Source organism: Glycine soja, chromosome 16 (assembly GCF_004193775.1).
Source record: "Glycine soja cultivar W05 chromosome 16, ASM419377v2, whole genome shotgun sequence".
Taxonomy (NCBI): Eukaryota; Viridiplantae; Streptophyta; class Magnoliopsida; order Fabales; family Fabaceae; genus Glycine; species Glycine soja.
Window position 1 is genome coordinate 18,657,479 of NC_041017.1, and position 18,917 is coordinate 18,676,395.

Here is an 18,917-nt window from a genome sequence, read left to right on the forward strand (position 1 = left end):
TGTCATTTGTACAGCGCATACATTTTTGTTTAGATTGTTGCGTTAGTGTTTATATATCATTACTATTGATGATGTTTGAAATTCTGGAACCGTGTAGAGTTCTTCGTTTAGGAACATCGTCCAAAAAATATATGTGTAAAATAAACAAAAAAAATCATGATAAAAATAAAAATAGAAAAGAAAAAATGAAATGAATGAAATGGAAAAGAGAACAAAAAGGAAAAGAAGAAAGCAAGTAAGGAAAAAGGTGGAAAAAGAGAAAATAAGTTGTCTAGCTAAAAACCGACATGCTTTTGAAAAGAGACGATTTCCAACTTTTCTTTGAAAAAAAATTTCATTCATTGATCATAACCGATTTTTGAAGAAAAAACGTGTCTACACCTGAAGGGTGAATGCTGTGAAAATTTCCCCGGACGCCCAAAATGACTTGGAGGAATGCACAAATTGATAAAAGAACATATTTTGGAAACATTGGGTTGATTTAAAATAGAGGAAATGAATCCTGAGCCCTAGCATCACATGACCATAAAAATTTGACACTTGAGTGTCCGCATAGGTGCATGCATGACCAGTTTTGCATAAAGTTTCCAAATCATCATTTTTGCATTTGTGTCATGGAAATAATGTGGGGCATCCCTTTTTATCCTTGAACCAAACCAAACCCTGACATGTATCATGTCTAGCCATTCTACAAGCCTTGAGCCAAAATCCTGACTCACCATAAACCTTACCCTCGGAAGCAAAGAAAAAAAAGAAGGAAAGGGAATTTCCAATCAAAGAGAAAGCAAAAAAAGAAGGAAAGGAAATTCCCAATCAAAGAGAAAGCAAAAAAGGAAGGAAAGGAAATTTCCAATCAAAGAGTGGAAGAAAGAGAAAAAAGAAAAGAAAGGAAATTCCCAATCAAAGAGTGGGAGAAAGAAAAAAGAAAAGAAAGAAAATTCCCAACCAAAGAATGGGAGAAAGTAAAAAAGAAGGAAGCTCCTGGTCAAAGAAACCAGAAGAAATGTGCAGAGAGGTCTTTGGACCAGACAATATCTGAACAGTACAGAATTGTCACCAAATGAACAAGAAGAAGGAAAGGAAACCACGACCTAAAATGGTCTTCTCCCTTTGATTACCAACCAAAATCCCGTGCGCTAGCGACTTTTTCGCCCCGCACTAAACAAAAACAGAAAAAGAAAAAGCCAACAAAAAAAAATCAAAAGCCAAAAACACATAAAAGCTGAAAAACCCATCAAGAAAACCCATTCCCAAGGGAAGTCCTATTGATCCATGATCACGCATGTAATTTTTGATTTGATAGGAAATAATTTGCAAAGTCAAGTCATGACATATCTATGGTTCGGAATTAGGATGAAACACCTACCTGTGCGAGATTGATACACTTTGAGTGATTTCTTCTATTTTTGTCGAACCCGGTGTTTCCTCTAAATGGTCATTTAGAAACGAAATGCTAACATCCAAAATCTCATTTTTGGTTATGGGGAATTTCATCAGCAGACTCTCCTTCCCCGGTAGACGCATTGTTTTTCACTCAAAAAAAGCATATGCTGCTCTAAATCAGTTGGAATATTTGTCTCTTTGCTAAAGCATGTTTGCATTTTAGTGGAGAAAACACCGAGACTTTTTCAAGTCTCACAAGTTATCCAGAACTACGTAGGTCTGAGTTCCTCATTGGAGGATACGTAGGAGCAAGAGCCTTGCTTTTGTCGGCCGCCCCATAATCTTTGTCATACTGACCCTGAGGTCATGTGACGTGCACCCTTGTATCATCCAGAGGCGGCGGGCCCGATGATACGCGGAGATACCTTACGGTTATCCGCACCCTTTTGTCATCCAGAGGCGGCGGGCCCGATGACAAGCAGAGACCAAGTTTGGTCATTCTGCACCCTTGTATCATCCAGAGGCGGCGGGCCCGATGATACGCGAAGATACCTTACGGTTATCCGCACCCTTTTGTCATCCAGAGGCGGCGGGCCCGATGACAAGCAGAGACCAAGTTTGGTCATTCTGCACCCTTGTATCATCCAGAGGCGGCGGGCCCGATGATACGCGGAGATACCTTACGGTTATCCGCACCCTTTTGTCATCCAGAGGCGGCGGGCCCGATGACAAGCAGAGACCAAGTTTGGTCATTCTGCACCCTTGTATCATCCAGAGGCGGCGGGCTCGATGATACGCGGAGATACCTTACGGTTATCCGCACCCTTTTGTCATCCAGAGGCGGCGGGCTCGATGACAAGCAGAGACCAAATTTGGTCATTCTACACCCTTGTATCATCCAGAGGCGGCGGGCCCGATGATACGCGGAAATACCCGAGTGGTTATCCGTATAAATATTCTTTTGCTATCTGTAAGACAGAACGCTTGATAGCATGCAGAGGCTGACATAGTCTTCTGCACCTTTTGTTCCTCCGGGAATAACAAGTCATTTACATGCGGAAATTTCATGGTCACCCGCGACTCTCGTCAACCGAGAGGAGCGAAATTAGTGTCATACCCTAATTTTCGTCCGGGGACCTTTGCTTGATGACATGCGACCTTTCTTTGGTCCTTGTGAGGTGCTTGGCACCCATCATTAGGCAATTTGTGAAATTCTAGGAACGACAAGTCATGGTCACCCGCGACTCTCGTCAACCGAGAGGAGCGAAATTAGTGTCATACCCTAATTTTCGTCCGGGGACCTTTGCTTGATGACATGCGACCTTTCTTTGGTCCTTGTGAGGTGCTTGGCACCCATCATTAGGCAATTTGTGAAATTCTGGGAACAACAAGTCATTTGCATGTGGAGATTTTATGGTCACTCGCGACTCTCGTCAAATCGAGAGGAACGAAATTAGTGTCTTATCTTTACTTTCCTTTTATCTCCAATAAAAGACAAGTAAAGAGGGGCAACTGTCATACCCTAATTTCGTCCGGGGACCTTTGCTTGATGACATGCGACCTTTCTTTGGTCCTTGTGAGGTGCTTGGCATCCATCATTAGGCAATTTGTGAAATTCCAGGACATGCCGAAAAACCAAAAAAATATTGATGCACAATCCGTAAGTTTCCGTGACACACCGGAAATCAAATGGAAGCATCGTTGCATAATTAAGTGAGGTTCTGTAACATTCCGTAAGTCAAAAAGGGGATGATTATGTAATCCGCAAGGTTCCGTAACATTACGGAAAGAAAGCAAGTATCGTTACGAAATTCGTAAGTTTCCGTAACTTTACGAAAAAAGAATCACCAAAAAAACAGCAGAGGGGGGTGTACTTAGTAAAAATGGGGGTGCAAATAGCACCCAGGCCCACTTGGGCCCTCCAAAATATTCCTCCAGAAGGCTGTTGCTTCTGGAGGAAGCAACCTGGCTCGCCTGGGCGAGCTGGGCGGCAACCACCTCCCCTATTTTGCTATAAATAGGGGAGGAAGTGAAGAAGAAAAGGGTTCAGCCCCTTAGGCACTTCTCTCTCTTTCGAATTTGCTTGGAAAAATTGTTTTCGTGAAGAAAACCTAAGCCGAGGCGCTTCCGAAACATTTCCGTAACGTTTTCCGTGAGGAATTTCGCAAAGGTTTCGACCGTTCTTCGACGTTCTTCATTCGTTCTTCATCGTTCTTCGATCTTCAACGGGTAAGTACCTCGAACCAAGCTTTTCGATTCATTCTATGTACCCGTAGTGGTCCACATTGTGTTTCGTGCATTTTTATTCTCGTTTTGTTTACTTTTTATACCCCCTGTTGACGTGCTTAAGCCATTTTACTTAAGTCATTTCTCGCTTAACTTAAAAATAAAATAAATTTCCACCGAACGTTTGAATTGTATTATCCGTTAACTTCGGTTAAAATAAATTCCGACCGTTCGGTCGTGCCGTAACCACGTTGGAAATCAAAAAGAGGTAAAAAATAATATAATAATAAAAAAAAAAACATCTTTTAGTAAAATAAAGCGGAAAATCAATCGGACATTTTCTCTTTGGGATTTCTCATTCTTAATCGAATTGATTAATAACTAAAGTGAAACTAAGGCTAAAATCAACTCGCCTAGTCAAGCTCGTCCATAAAAAATAGGTTTTTGAAGTTTGTCATTTCAATTTCTCACTAAGTAAAATGGATCATTTTTAAGGTCCAACGCCTTAAAATGATCACCACTTAAGTAAAAAAGAATCATTTGATAAGAAAGAACTACGTAGGTCTGATTTTCTCATCTCAAATTGAGGAATACGTAGGAGCAAAGGGAAACACCCTTGTCGACCACAAAAAAGGAAAAATATAAAAAGGATATAAGGACATAAAAGGGAACGTAAAAATCAAAGTCACGTTTGCACATTCGATTAAAGGCTGCCGTCCCTTGGGACGGACGTGTGGGGTGCTAATACCTTCCCCGTACGTAAATACAACTCCCGAACCTTTCACTTAAAAAATTCGTAGATCACGTCTTTTCCGGTTTTTCCGACGTTTTCCTCAAATAAATGTTGATGGCGACTCCGCGCGTATTCCTTTCGTGGAACACGCATCCCGCGAGTCACGCGTCGCCCTCCCGCCGAAGGGTAGGTTGCGACACTGACATTATGAATTTCATTGTTGTGTCTATTGTCCCACCACATGCATCTAGGTCTCAAATAGATTAAGTTAAAAGTGATGCCAAATTTATATGTCGGATGATTCTTACTTGTGGAGAAGGACTATACCCAAAAGGAAGAAATTGACTTTAAAGAGATTTTTTCTCCGGTTTCATCGAAATACTCTTTTCGGACAATCATAACTTTTGTTGAACATTATGATTTGGAGCTTCATCAAATGGATGTCAAGACGACAACCAATGTTAGACTATGTTTCTATATTTGGAAATGTATTTCCTTTGCAATGCCAATCTTTAATAATTATGTTTTATTTTTTGAAGTTTTATTTATTCAAAACTGGAATTAAAGTGACGACATATGTGATCTCTAAACAACTTGGTGGTTCTTGCTTTTCTAGAAAATTCAACCGAATGCGTTAAGAAAAGAGCATCTTGAACTACACATATATGGTATGCAGTGTTATATGACACGTCATTAAACCGGTATCAATCAGAATAAACAATTATGTGAGTCGGGTTGAACCGCACAAAATTTTTTATCTGACCAACAATTCACGTTCTACTAAGTGCAACTCTGCTTTTACATTTTCTTAAGCAAAATTCACATGGTTGCTTGTGTGTTGCAACGTCTTCTCTCTCTGAAGTCACGTACTCTATTATAAATTCCATAAGCAAATAAAAAAATAACACAGATATGCAACACGTAAGATTCGAGCATAGGACCTGTAATTCATAATGTACACATCAATCTTATCATTAGCCATTTTCACCCATAAGACTGTAATTTTATTATAATTTATGAGGTTGTGCGATTTAATCATTGATACACCAATTATACCAGTGATCTATTGATCAAGTAGTCTTATCGAGCCGATGATCAGTCAAGTTCCGATAACACTAATGCTATCAAACAAATGAGTTATTTATCTTCATCAACATGAATATAAAATGGTAACTTTATAAACATTTTAAAATGGTAGTGGCCTAATGCATAAGTGGTCTTGGACTATATCTGGTCCATGTGCTCATAATCTCTATATCACACATAGTTAAGGATTATTAACTTTTTTCTTTTAAATAAAAAAAACTAAATATGCAAAAGTAGAGAGGTTGTTTTCACAACTACAACGAGTGGCTACCACGGTTTTCCTAACAACTTTATTTTTACGTCAACTTTCACCTTATTTAATATACTAGAACGTGCATGTGCCATGCACAATTAAAAGTTATAAAAATTTAAATTAGAAGTCATGAACCCAAAATAATAAAAACTTTGTCCTACATATCAATCATATATCATAAAGTATAATAATAATCTGAATACAAAGAATAAAAAAAAAGTGGAAAAAAAACAAGAAGAGTTTGTTACAAGAATCAAGCAAACATGATACAATCAATTTCGGGTACTCACCTCAGAAGAGTCATATCTAAAACTAACTTAATTTCACAAGGGTGTGACAAGAAATTTAGACTCACCCTAGATATACGATAGCCTCTTAAGTATTCAAATTACTCTCTGGGGCTTAAAAAGTCGGAGTTATAATCTTGAATTCCAAATGCCATCCTACGAAATAATCTTATTTCTGCGGATTGGAGTGCAGAGTCCCCAATTCTCATTCCATTTGAAAGATCACAAGTAGCTAAACTATCCAAAGCTCTAACAACCTGACAAACGTGATAATTCAAGAAAAATATTATTCAGAAATGAATGCGTATGTTCCACAATCAATAACATATTGTAGGAAACTTTCTGCTGCCCTTTCATTACCTGTCCCATTCGAGGTCTTTTGGCAGACGAATATCGCACGCAAGCAGCAGCAACTTCAAGCATGCAAATCATTTCGCTTTCAACGTAGTTCTTTCCGAGCTTTGGATCTGTCAAACTCTCAAATTCCTCACTATCCAGTGCATCGGTCAGCAAAGGTCGAGCCTGAAAAAATAAGCTGGCATCTTTAGTCAGTTCTTTTTTATCGGCCAATTTTAGTTGGTAGTTGTTAGTTTTTGTTAGTCAGGTAGGCTTCCAAAAGTAAAATTCTAAGAATATTGAATATTGGTTTGGGTGAAAATGCAAGCCTATACACTATAATTCTGTATCTGGCTTTTCAACATTTCAGCCTTTCTGTATGTATGCATGCATATTTTATTAATTCAAGCACGCTAGTGTTGAAATATAAACTTGATTTGGGTCTAAATTAATTATTTGGTTCCTTGGATTTAGTTATTTTGGGCTTAAGTAATTATGGGTCATGTTTCTAGAGAATTCTTGTAGTGTTTGGAGTGTCTAGATATTTCTTATGGTTTCAATATTCTCTAGAATACTCTTTGGATCTCTAGAGTTGAGAACTCTCTAGAATTAGTGTGTCTAGAGTTCTTCTTAGAGTAGTATAAATAGAGATGTAATCCTACACATTTGTATCAAGCAAAAATACAAAGTTCTCTCCTCCATAAAGAATTCTCCTTCCTATCAAGTTTCTATTCAAAGTCTCCAATATTCCTAAACACTTTTCCTAAACATAAAAAGCCTTATTTCCAACAAAGTGGTATCAGAGCTTCAAGATCCTCAAAAGATGGAAAATGGAGGTTTTCCTTTCCAAATGCCAATGCTCACAAAGAACAACTATGATAATTGGAGTATCAAGATGAAGGCGCTACTAGGAGCTCAAGATGTGTGGGATATCGTAGAGAATGGCTTCGAGGAGCAAGATGAAGCCTCGCTAAGCCAAGGTGTAAAGGAGACGTTGAAGGAGTCAAGAAAGAGAGACAAGAAAGCTCTCTTTCTCATTTATCAATCGGTGGATGAAGATACATTTGAGAAGATATCCAACGCAACGACGGCCAAAGAAGCATGGGATAAGCTTCAAACTTGCAACAAAGGAGTTGAGCAGGTAAAAAAGATTCGTCTTCAAACTCTTAGAGGTGACTTTGAGCGTTTGTTTATGAAGGAGTCCGAGTCAATTAATGATTATTTTTCTCGAGTATTGGCCGTAGTCAATCAACTTAAAAGAAATGCTGAAGATCTTGATGAGGTGAAGGTCATGGAAAAAATACTTCGAACTTTAAATCCAAGTTTTGACTTCATTGTTACCAACATTGAAGAAAACAAGGATTTAAAGACCATGACTATTGAGCAACTCATGGGTTCCTTACAATCATACGAAGAAAAAAAAGAGAGAAAAATTAAACAAAAGGAGGCTACGGAGCAACTACAACAACTCAACGTAAAGGAAGCAAACTATGCAAATTACAAGAGCCAAAGAGGACGAGGTCGCGGCCAAGATCGTGGACGTGGACGAGGACATGGAGGAGAAGGAAGAGGTGGTTACAACAACCACTCCAACAAATTCAACAATGGAGAAAGAAGTTGGAATCCACAAGTAACAAGAGGTCGTGGAAGAGGAAATTCATGGTCGAGGTATGACAAATCACAAATCAAGTGTTTCAATTGCAACAAGATTGGTCACTATGCATCCGAGTGTAGATTCTCGAAGAAGGTTGAAGAGAAAGCTAACTTCGTAGAAGAAAAAGGCGAAGAAGAAGAAACTTTGCTACTCGCGTGCCAAAACAAATTTGAAGAGAAAAGAAACAAGTGGTACCTCGACACCGACGCAAGCAACCACATGTGCGGCGATAAAAGCATGTTCGTGGAGATCAATGAAGCGGCAACTGGCGATGTCTCATTTGGAGATGACTCAAAGATACCAGTCAAAGGCAAAGGTAAAATTCTCATACGTTTGAAGAATGGGAGTCATCAATTCATATCCAATGTCTACTATATGCCTAACATGAAGAATAATATTTTGAGCTTGGGACAATTATTAGAGAAAGGCTATGACATCCATTTGAAAGAACATAGTCTTTTCTTAAGAGATTGTAGACATAACTTGATTGCTAAGGTGCCTATGTCAAAGAATAGAATGTTCCTCTTGAACATTCAAAATGATGTGGCAAAGTGTCTCATTGCTTGCTATACCGACTCTTCGTGGCTATGGCATCTACGGTTCGGGCACCTCAACTTCGACGGTCTAGAACGTTTAGCGAAGAAGGAGATGGTGAGAGGCTTGCCTAGCATCAACCACCCAGAACAACTTTGCGAAGGATGTCTAATTGGGAAGCAATTTCGTAAAAGTTTTCCAAAGGAATCAACAACAAGAGCAACAAAGCCGCTAGAGCTCATACACACCGATGTCTGCGGACCAATCAAACCCAATTCATTTGGTAAGAATAAGTACTTTCTCCTCTTTATTGATGATTATTCCAGAAAAACCTGGGTTTATTTCTTGAAGGAGAAATCAGAAGTGTTTGAAAACTTTAAGAAGTTCAAAGCCCTCGTGGAGAAAGAAAGTGGTCTTTCCATCAAGGCCATGAGATCTGATCGAGGAGGAGAGTTCACTTCAAATAAGTTCAACAAATATTGTGAAGACCATGGAATTCGTCGCCCACTGACAGTGCCAAGATCGCCATAACAAAATGGAATAGCAGAGAGAAAGAACCGGACCATACTTAACATGGTGCGAAGCATGCTCAAGAGCAAGAAGATGCTGAAGGAGTTTTGGGCTGAAGCAGTGGCATGTGCAGTTTACCTAACAAATCGTTCTCCAACAAGAAGCATGCATGAGAAGACACCACAAGAAGCATGGAGTGGAAGGAAGCCCGGGATCTCTCACCTCAAAGTGTTTGGAAGCATTGCCTATACCCATGTTCCAGACGAAAAGAGGACAAAGCTTGATGATAAAAGTGAGAAGTACGTGTTTGTGGGTTACGACTCAAGATCCAAGGGGTACAAGCTCTATAATCCAAATAGTAGAAAGATCGTCATAAGTCGCGACGTGGAGTTCGACGAAGAAGATTGTTGGGATTGGAGTGTTCAAGAAGATAAGTATGATTTTCTTCCTTATTTTGAAGAAGATGATGAAATTGAACAACCAATCATAGAGGAACATATTACACCACCTGCCTCACCGACACCAAGGCTGGATGAAACAAGTTCAAGTGAGAGGACACCGCGACTAAGGAGCATTGAAGAGATTTATGAGGTAACCAAAAACCTAAACGACATTAACCTCTTTTGTCTTTTTGGTGATTGTGAGCCTCTAAGCTATCAAGAAGCGGCGGAAAACATAAAGTGGAAAGACGCCATGGATGAAGAAATCAAGTCAATCACGAAGAATGATACGTGGGAACTTACTACACTTCCACGAGGACACAAAGCAATTGGAGTAAGATGGGTGTACAAGGCAAAGAAGAATGCTAAAGGAGAAGTGGAGAGATACAAAGCAAGATTGGTGGCTAAAGGCTATAGTCAAAGACAAGGAATTGACTATGATGAGGTATTTGCTCCTGTTGCTCGTCTTGAAACTATTAGACTGATCATTTCTTTGGCAGCCCAAAATAAATGGAAGATCTATCAAATGGATGTGAAGTCAGCCTTCTTGAATGGTTTTCTCGAAGAAGAAGTCTATATTGAGCAACCACTGGGCTATGAAGTAAAAGGGCAAGAAGAAAAAGTCTTGAAGTTGAAGAAGGCGTTGTACGGTCTCAAGCAAGCACCGAGAGCTTGGAATGTTCGAATTGACAAGTACTTTCAAGACAAGAACTTCATCAAGTGTCCATATGAGCATGCACTCTATATCAAAGCGCAAAGTGGAGATATTTTGATTGTGTGTTTATATGTAGATGACTTGATCTTTACAGGGAACAATCCAAGCATGTTCGAAGAGTTCAAGAAAGATATGTCAAATGAATTTGAGATGACGGATATGGGGCTCATGGCATATTATCTCGTCATCGAAGTAAAACAAGAAGACAAAGGAATTTTCATCACCCAAGAAGGCTATGCCAAAGAAGTCCTTAAGAAGTTCAAGATGGATGACGCCAATCCAGTAGGCACCCCGATGGAATGTGGCAGCAAGTTGAGCAAGCATGAAAAAGGAGAGAATGTGGATCCAACTCTTTACAAAAATTTGATTGGAAGTTTACGTTACTTGACATGTACAAGGCTGGATATTCTCTATGCTATAGGAGTAGTAAGTCGCTACATGGAAGCTCCAACCACAACTCACTTCAAGGCAGCAAAGAGAATCCTTCGATACATCAAAGGTACAACAAACTTTGGCTTGCACTATTACTCTTCTGACAATTATGACATTGTTGGCTATAGTGATAGCGATTGGAGTGGAGACTTGGATGATAGAAAGAGCACTACTGGTTTTGTGTTCTTTATGGGAGATACTGCTTTCACTTGGATGTCAAAGAAGCAACCAATAGTCACACTATCAACTTGTGAAGCTGAGTATGTCGCTGCCACATCATGCGTTTGTCATGCAATTTGGCTATAAAACTTGTTGAAAGAGTTAAAAATGCCACAAGAAGAACCTATGGAAATATGTGTTGACAATAAATCAGCACTCGCTTTGGCAAAGAATCCAGTCTTTCATGAAAGAAGTAAGCACATCGACACCCATTACCACTTCATAAGAGAATGCATTGAGAAGAAGGAGGTAAAGTTGAAGTATGTGATGTCTCAAGATCAAGCTGCCGACATTTTCACGAAGCCACTCAAGTTGGAAACTTTCGTGAAGCTAAGGAGTATGCTTGGAGTCACAAATCAAGTTTAAGGGGGGATGTTGAAATATAAACTTGATTTGAGCCTAAATTAATTATTTGGTTCCTTGGACTTAGTTATTTTGGGCTTAAGTAATTATGGGTCATGTTTCTAGAGAATTCTTGTAGTGTTTGGAGTGTCTAGATATTTCTTATGGTTTTAATATTCTCTAGAATACTCTTTGGATCTCTAGAGTTGAGAACTCTCTAGAATTAGTGTGTCTAGAGTTCTCTTTAGAGTAGTATAAATAGAGATGTAATCCTACACATTTGTATCAAGCAAAAATACAAAGTTCTCTCCTCCATAAAGAATTCTCCTTCCTATCAAGTTTCTATTCAAAGTCTCCAATATTCCTAAACACTTTTCCTAAACATAAAAAGCCTTACTTCCAACAGCTAGATGAAGATCAACTGTTAACAAATCTTTCTTTTCCACACCAAAAATTTAAATTCTGTTACCTCCTTCCTTTTCTTTCATCTTTGGTGTGGTAGAGACGACACATTTGTTATATTGTAAAATTGTACCCAGTTAGGATGCAAACATATGAACCATATTATGCATACTACAAGAGTAAAAGGCTCTTTATATAGTACTAACTACTCACTGTAAAATCGTTTCATTAATTTTGGAAAGTTCCAATTAGAACATAGAGGCACATCATGACAAGGCATAAATTGTACATGCTGATGCTTAATTGGGAAACTCAATAAACTAATTTTTATTTTCAGTGATCCTTCCTCACCTTCTCAAAATGGTGTTGCAATACAATTGGGATCTAATTGAAAGGTATGGGACTCAAGTCTCACAGTAAAGGTATGAAATTATAGCGTGGGATTTATAAGGCCTTAAGCTACTTAGATACTTTAGTTATTGGACTGGACCCAAGTTTACTACATAATAATTAGCGAAACGAAATTATAACTCCTTCCAAATTGAGAAACAGCACAGATATGGATATAATGTAAATTTTGATCTGCAATCAACAGTTTGACACACCAGCACCTTCCTAAGTACCAGATTGGCAAAAGATTAGTACAGCAGGTAAAGAGAGATCACAAGAAGTTGGCACCTATATATGCTTACCCATTCAACTAGACTCTCTTCTCCAACTGGTTGAGATATATCTACTGGCTTCCTTCCTGTAATGAGCTCCAAAAGCATGACTCCAAAAGAGTACACATCTGACTTCTCAGTGAATTTACCACTTGATACATATTCCGGCGCAACATATCTTTTAAGAGGGAAAAAACGAATCATTTTTACTGTTTGAGCATTATTAAGAAATGAGTCATGAATCCGTAATCTGTACGCAAAGGGAGTGAAAAGTAAAGAGAAATAGTAGACATTACCCACCCGAAAGTTCCCACCACACGTGTGGTTACATGTGTATTAGCATCAACTGCTAATTTGGCTAGCCCAAAATCCGAGATCTGTAAGAGGAAAAATATTAATAACTAGCTTAGAATATCAATGAAACAGATATTATCCAACTTAGAATGAGAAGTTGAATAGCACATACTCGAGCTTCAAAGTTGTAGTGTAAAAGAATATTTGCTGACTTGATATCCCTGTGAATAATCCGTGGATTGCCTATGCAAAACATAGCATTCAATAGCCGAAATAACAATACTTGATGAATGATAATAAAGTAAAGTCACCCAGTTTTCAATTCATGTTATCTACTACACTAGAATAAAAATCAAATTTTCCATTTTTTGAAGTCCGTGACTTCAGTAATTGTTTCCAAACAAATTATTAAAAAGAAAGAAAAACAATGTTTCTCCACCCGCGGCCCCATCACTCACCCACATGTATGATAATTCACATTCATATTTTTCACTTTCAGCCAACTTCATAAATTCAAGTTTCCTAATTCAAGACCTTACAAAAGCATCACAATAACAAAGATATTAAGGATTGATAATTACAGTCTTCATGGAGATAAGCTATTCCTCTGGCTGCCCCAGCCGCAATTTTAACACGTTTTGTCCAGTCCAGCACTGGCCTACCTTCCCCTTCAAATTCACTTTCAGTTAGCACAGATTAAATTTAATCAAAGAGAAATGTTAGCAATACACTCTTTTGAACACATTCACTGACACATTTAATCAAAATATCATGAAACAATCATTCAGCTAGCCCTCTGAACTAGCTTTACCATGAAGATGAAAATAAAGGGTATCGTTGGGGACATAATCATAGACAAGTAGTCTTCTGTTATCCGAAATGCAGTATCCAACTAAGGAAACCAAATGGCGATGATGAATGCGGCTAATGATTTCCACTTCAGCTTTGAATTCTCTCTCACCCTTGCTTCCTTCAATTTTCAGCTGTTTGACTGCTACTTCTCTCCCATCTGGAAGTGATCCTTTATACACACAACCAAATCCTCCTTCTCCCAAGAGATTTTTAGTTGAAAAATCGTTTGTGGCCTTCAGTAGCTCTTCATATGCAAACAATGTCCTAGAGTTGCCTAGTCCTGATGGTGTATTACCGCCGGAAGCTCTTTCTATTAGAGGAGCTGAAGAACGAATCTTATGTAAAGGCATATCTGGACAAAGTTACAAAATTGAATTACTTTAATTGGCTTCAAATTTACAACAGGGGCAATTTCAGATAGTCTGAAAGCACGAACAAATTGATTGTTAAATAAATTTTTGCCAAAAGTAATAAAAGACAAATCCTACTAAATTTAAAAGAGATGTGATACACATAACAATTTATACAATAATTTATGCACTTTTGTGTTTATCTCTTTCCATCTTTATAACATAAAATAAATTAATGTGCAGAAAAAAGATAGACACAAAAAAACCGTTGAAAAAGCAACAAACTAGCAAATAATAAAAATAAGGACAAATGTATTAAAGAAACAAGAGTTGCCACACATCAATTGGTCCTTTTATTGGCTAGACATATTAGTTCACGATAACAAACAAATCTCTGATTGATCCCTAAGAATTACAAATATGGTTCATATGAACCCTTAAACACGGGATAATATTAGATAAATTTTATGGTATGTGATAAATGTAAGGGTTTAGTATTGTTATTATTTTATCAGTAGTTGAATTTTCCATTTAATGAAATTCTCTCTTCTTTGATGTACCCAAACCGGCCCATTAAACTATTGTACCTGATTTCCATTAATTCACTGAAGAAACAATAGCAGTATTTACAGATTTACCTGATTCAGGTGGCAAGTCATAAGCACCACTCTTAGAAACCCTTTCCTTTTGCCTCCTCAGACACCAGATAGCAATGCCAATGAAGCCAAGCAGCAGAACTCCTGTCAGTACACCAACAATAGCCACTGCACTAGTTCCACTACTGCTTCCCGGGCCAGAATTTTGTGCTGATGGAGGTGGGGGAGCCAATCCAGAAGTGTGTGATGGAGTAGAATGATGAGAATCAAAAGGATTTTTCCTAGTAGTAGGAGGAGGAGGAGGTGCACTACTACTTATAGTTGTAGTAGATGGTGGAGAAGGAGAGGAACTATGAGGAGGTGGCAGGGTTGCTGGAGGAGAAGAAATTGATGCCGGCGATTGTGGTGGTGGTGCCGGCAGAGGATTGGCTGGAGATAGGGATGGAGACGGTGAGGGTAACGGTAATGGTGAAGTTGAACTGGGAGGTGCAGAGGAAGAGAGTTCTGGTGGTGGCGCCGGTGACGAGGATGGAGAAGGGGCTGACATGGCAGCATTTAAATACAACTACTGTGTTGTGTGTGCTGATTGAAGGTCTTATGTTTCATGTCATATTTGCATCAAGGTTGGGATTGGGAACTTTAGACACCATGTGGTGGTGCATAGCATGTTGGGGTCACATGCTCAAGTTTGGACCTTAAGCGATGCCAAAAGGGGAAACTTAAGATGAAGAAAGTCGCTCATGTCAGTGTCACCAACCGAAACCAATGTCCCAAGTCTCCCAACTCAACTGCCAATTGCCAAACTATGATGTTCCACACTGAATAACCCATCTCACACTGATCTTGTAACGTCTTACAGATAAACCAAGTTTACAAAATGCACTTTTGTGCATACCCTATATTAAAACAATGCAGTTATAAGCAAAACCCACACAAACAAGCGACTAAAAAGAACCAATATCTGCGTGATCAGGAACTCCCAAAGAAAACCGAGAATTCAAAACCTCAAATTTGGATTTGTCAAGATTACGTTCTAGTAAAAGCTTATGAGAATTATAAAATTTTCCGTGAAAGTATGTGACACTGACAAAACCTAAAATCATCATCAAATTTCACTCAAGACGAGAACTGAAAGTGCTCAACCTCAAATAACTATCTTTCTTTCAATTGTCCTGCTTCTTTAACGAATGAAGATATTCCTGATTTGGGGAACAAGCATGGGTACTGTACTGTTGTTACCAAATTCTAGAGTGCTCATCAAGAATGTGTAATTTAAACGATGTCTTTACCTGCACTACACTGTATCCATGTATTTATAATTGAAAACAGTTACCCAGTAGATTAGTAGGATAGGTGATTTTTATCTACTATATCTTGGTCAGGTATTGTACCATTACCTACACATTACGTGAAAATATGGCATTAGTAAATCACATCGGTTAAGTTTCCTTCTTTGTCACAGTTTCAAGAATTTCTTTTTTCTGTACAATATTTTCTCGCCTAATTCATTCACGGACGTCTCTTTTTCTTTTCTTTTCTTTTTTTTACTGCAATTCAGGTATGTGTCATTTACAATTTTTCATCTTTTTTTTTCTTGAAATTCGTCACCATCAATTATGATCTATCCGGTGCTATGTAGTAACTCTCACATAAAGTATGTTTCCTGGTACATGCCATTGAGATGAATAACATTCAATAGTAGGTGTGTAGCAAGTAATACTATATTAACAATCTTTTTTTTTTCTTTTTTTTTTTGTCTTGGGTGATGGATCATTGGATCAGAAATTTATTTAGCTCAAAGTGTGTAATTGTCCTTATCTAAGTGAATTTTGTACATAAAGGGAATCAAACAGGAGTTTTTTTTTTTAATAAATCATTCTCCTACAAGCAAACACGATGAGACACTTTATATCACTCCTTTGAATTATACTATACTAACCGTCTAATTTAAATTATTACTTCATGTCTTATATATAAGAAATGAATGGATGTTTTTTTGTCCTAATTATAAGAAACATATTACTAATTTAAGATTATTAATTGTTAGTTTTCTTTTATATCCTTATTTGCGAAATCTATTATCGAGACTCTCACTCATTTCTCATGCATTTACTGGTCTTTTATGGATTAAATATCTTTTGGTGCATGTAAGTTAATTTTTTTCATTTTTTTTACTTGTAAGTTTATTTTTTTAATTTTATTTTTTATAAGTTGGTGCATTTTCAATTTTAGTCCATGTAAGATATTTTTCTCATTTTTAGTTCTTATAAATTTATGCTTTTCCAATTTTGATCTCATAAGATTAAAAAAAAATATATTTGTAATCTAGTAAGTTCGTGCTTACAAGAACCAAAATTGAAAAAAAAAATGTAAGCATACATGGACTAAAAATAAATAAAACATCTTACAAAGACCAAATTAATTAAATTGAAAAGATACAAAATTACAAGAACTAAAATTATGAAATAAATTTACAGGAACCAAAATAAAAAAAACACTAATTTACAATAACTAAAAACATATTTAAACATTCTACTAGCAATACAAGTTACACTCATTGGTGGAGGAGATGTAGTGACATTAAATGTAACCAATACTTTAACCAATTAATTTAAAGAGTATTTTTCGAATGAAACTAAAATTCATGACATGATTAATTAAAACTAACTTAACTGTTTTTGCTGATCTTCATTGATTAGTTTTATTTTCTTATATAAATTATCAAAGGGAGTAATTTACATTATCAATAAACTAAAACCAATATTTTTTATGAATTTTAAGATATCTAAAAGCCATCATGTATTATCTTTTCATAAATATAATATATTTCAAAATAGTCATAACTAATATATTATTAGTGAAATTGATTATCCAGAGACATTAAATTTTATATTTATAAAATAAATGCATAGTCAAATCATTAAACATAAAAATTAAGAGATAAATTACTATATATTATAAGTATATTATATCTAAAATTGACTTATCAATGACATTGAAAATTATATATATGCATTAAATATTATCCAGAGACATTAATTTCTATATTCATTAAATAAATACGCAGTCAAATTATTAAATATAATAATTAAGAGATAAATTATTATATTATAAGTAATTAATATATTATATATAAACTTTATAGTCAATGACATTCAATATTATATGCATTATATAAAATATATAATTTGATTAAGTATTTATTCATTAAATATAATACATTTATCAAATTTTTATTAAATATAATAGTTAATTAGAGAAATTGAATAGTGTTTTGTTTCGGATCAAGAGAGAAGTTAAATACATATAATAATTAATACAAATACGAAATTGAATTTTTAAAGTAATGCAATTCATATTTTTAACATGTTGAATTATACAGGGATGAATCTACCTCGATATCAATGGGGGCAATTTCTCCCACAATTTAATTTTTTAATTGAATATATTAAATAAATATTCGTTTTGTCCCATAAAAAAAATAAGCATTGCCCATAAGATAATTTTTTTAAAAGGATGGATGTAAAAATTTGTAAAAGATAAAAGAGAAAATAAATTAATATTCATTTTACCCATGTTATCATTCAAATTCTTACTGTTTCAAATTTCTTTAACAACCTTCTAATAAAAGCTTATATTTTTTTGTCCGAGAAAACGTTAGCCTATTTTATGCCCCACTGGAAAAAAAATCTAGATCTTCCATTGGCATTATATATGTATTTTTTTCTATAATTATTTTATTATTTACCTTTTGTATTAATTTTTAAATCAATTTGTTATGATAAAAGATACTATGACTCACAGGCCTATTGATTTGACACATATAATATATGTATTTATTTTATTTCTAAAAATAAATAAATTTAATTAATATGATACAAAATCTTGGAAGAGTTTTATGTACTATTCTATGGAGGAGCTAAAATTGTTTTACATGCATTATCTTGTGTCTATAAATTGACGTTTAGTTTTCTTGAAACATCACTATAATAATTTAACATCTATATAAAATTTTGGGATAATTAATTTGTAAAGACTTAGATGATAAATAATGAGAAGAAGACTTTAGGGGTTGTGGTCATGATCATGATTATGTTGGATTTGGCACAAGCCGGTTACAATCCCTCATTCGTGCAAGTTGAATCAAACAATGACTCTAATGGAGTTTCATGTAGAATCAATTGCACTTTTGATTGTGCACCTCAAGAACCATATCCTTTTATTTATTCAAAATGTATATCACTATTAGAAAATATGTTTTTTACATCGGTTATTTATGATTTTCAATATCGATTATTAACTGATGTTGAAAATACCGATGTTGAAAGTATTATCAAATCGATGTTAACGTAAAATTGATAACATCCGTTATTTAAATAACCAATGTCATATAATAAGAATTACACCAAAAAAAGGTATCAATGTTCATATCAGCCTTGACAGTTAACATCGGTTTTATACTAAAATCGATGTTAACTGTCAATGTTAACATCGATTTTATATAAAATCGATGTTAACTGATATGTTAACATCGGTTTTTTTTTTTGTAAAAAAAATCATGTTAATATACACAAACAATATCGATTTATTGAAAAACCAATGTTAACTTAT

General features: G+C 36.0%; 1 protein-coding gene across 2 annotated transcripts; it reads right to left on the reverse strand.

Moving 5' to 3' along the window:
* Positions 1-5,839: 5,839 nt before the first annotated feature.
* On the reverse strand, positions 5,840-15,066 carry LOC114389723 (proline-rich receptor-like protein kinase PERK9). 2 transcript variants are annotated; one of them, XM_028350464.1, is made up of 8 exons: positions 14,349-15,052; positions 13,320-13,712; positions 13,090-13,176; positions 12,681-12,751; positions 12,515-12,591; positions 12,245-12,392; positions 6,329-6,490; positions 5,840-6,225 (listed from the first exon to the last, which is right to left on the reverse strand). In XM_028350464.1, the coding sequence occupies exons 1-8, from the start codon at positions 14,851-14,853 to the stop codon at positions 6,070-6,072; spliced, it is 1,599 nt and encodes a 532-aa protein (XP_028206265.1). In that variant the 5' UTR covers positions 14,854-15,052; the 3' UTR covers positions 5,840-6,069. The 2 variants fall into 2 exon arrangements, with proteins under 2 accessions (XP_028206265.1, XP_028206266.1); XM_028350465.1 differs by lacking the exon at positions 5,840-6,225 and having other exon boundaries at positions 6,333-6,503; positions 14,349-15,066.
* Between the last annotated feature and the right edge of the window lie 3,851 nt (positions 15,067-18,917).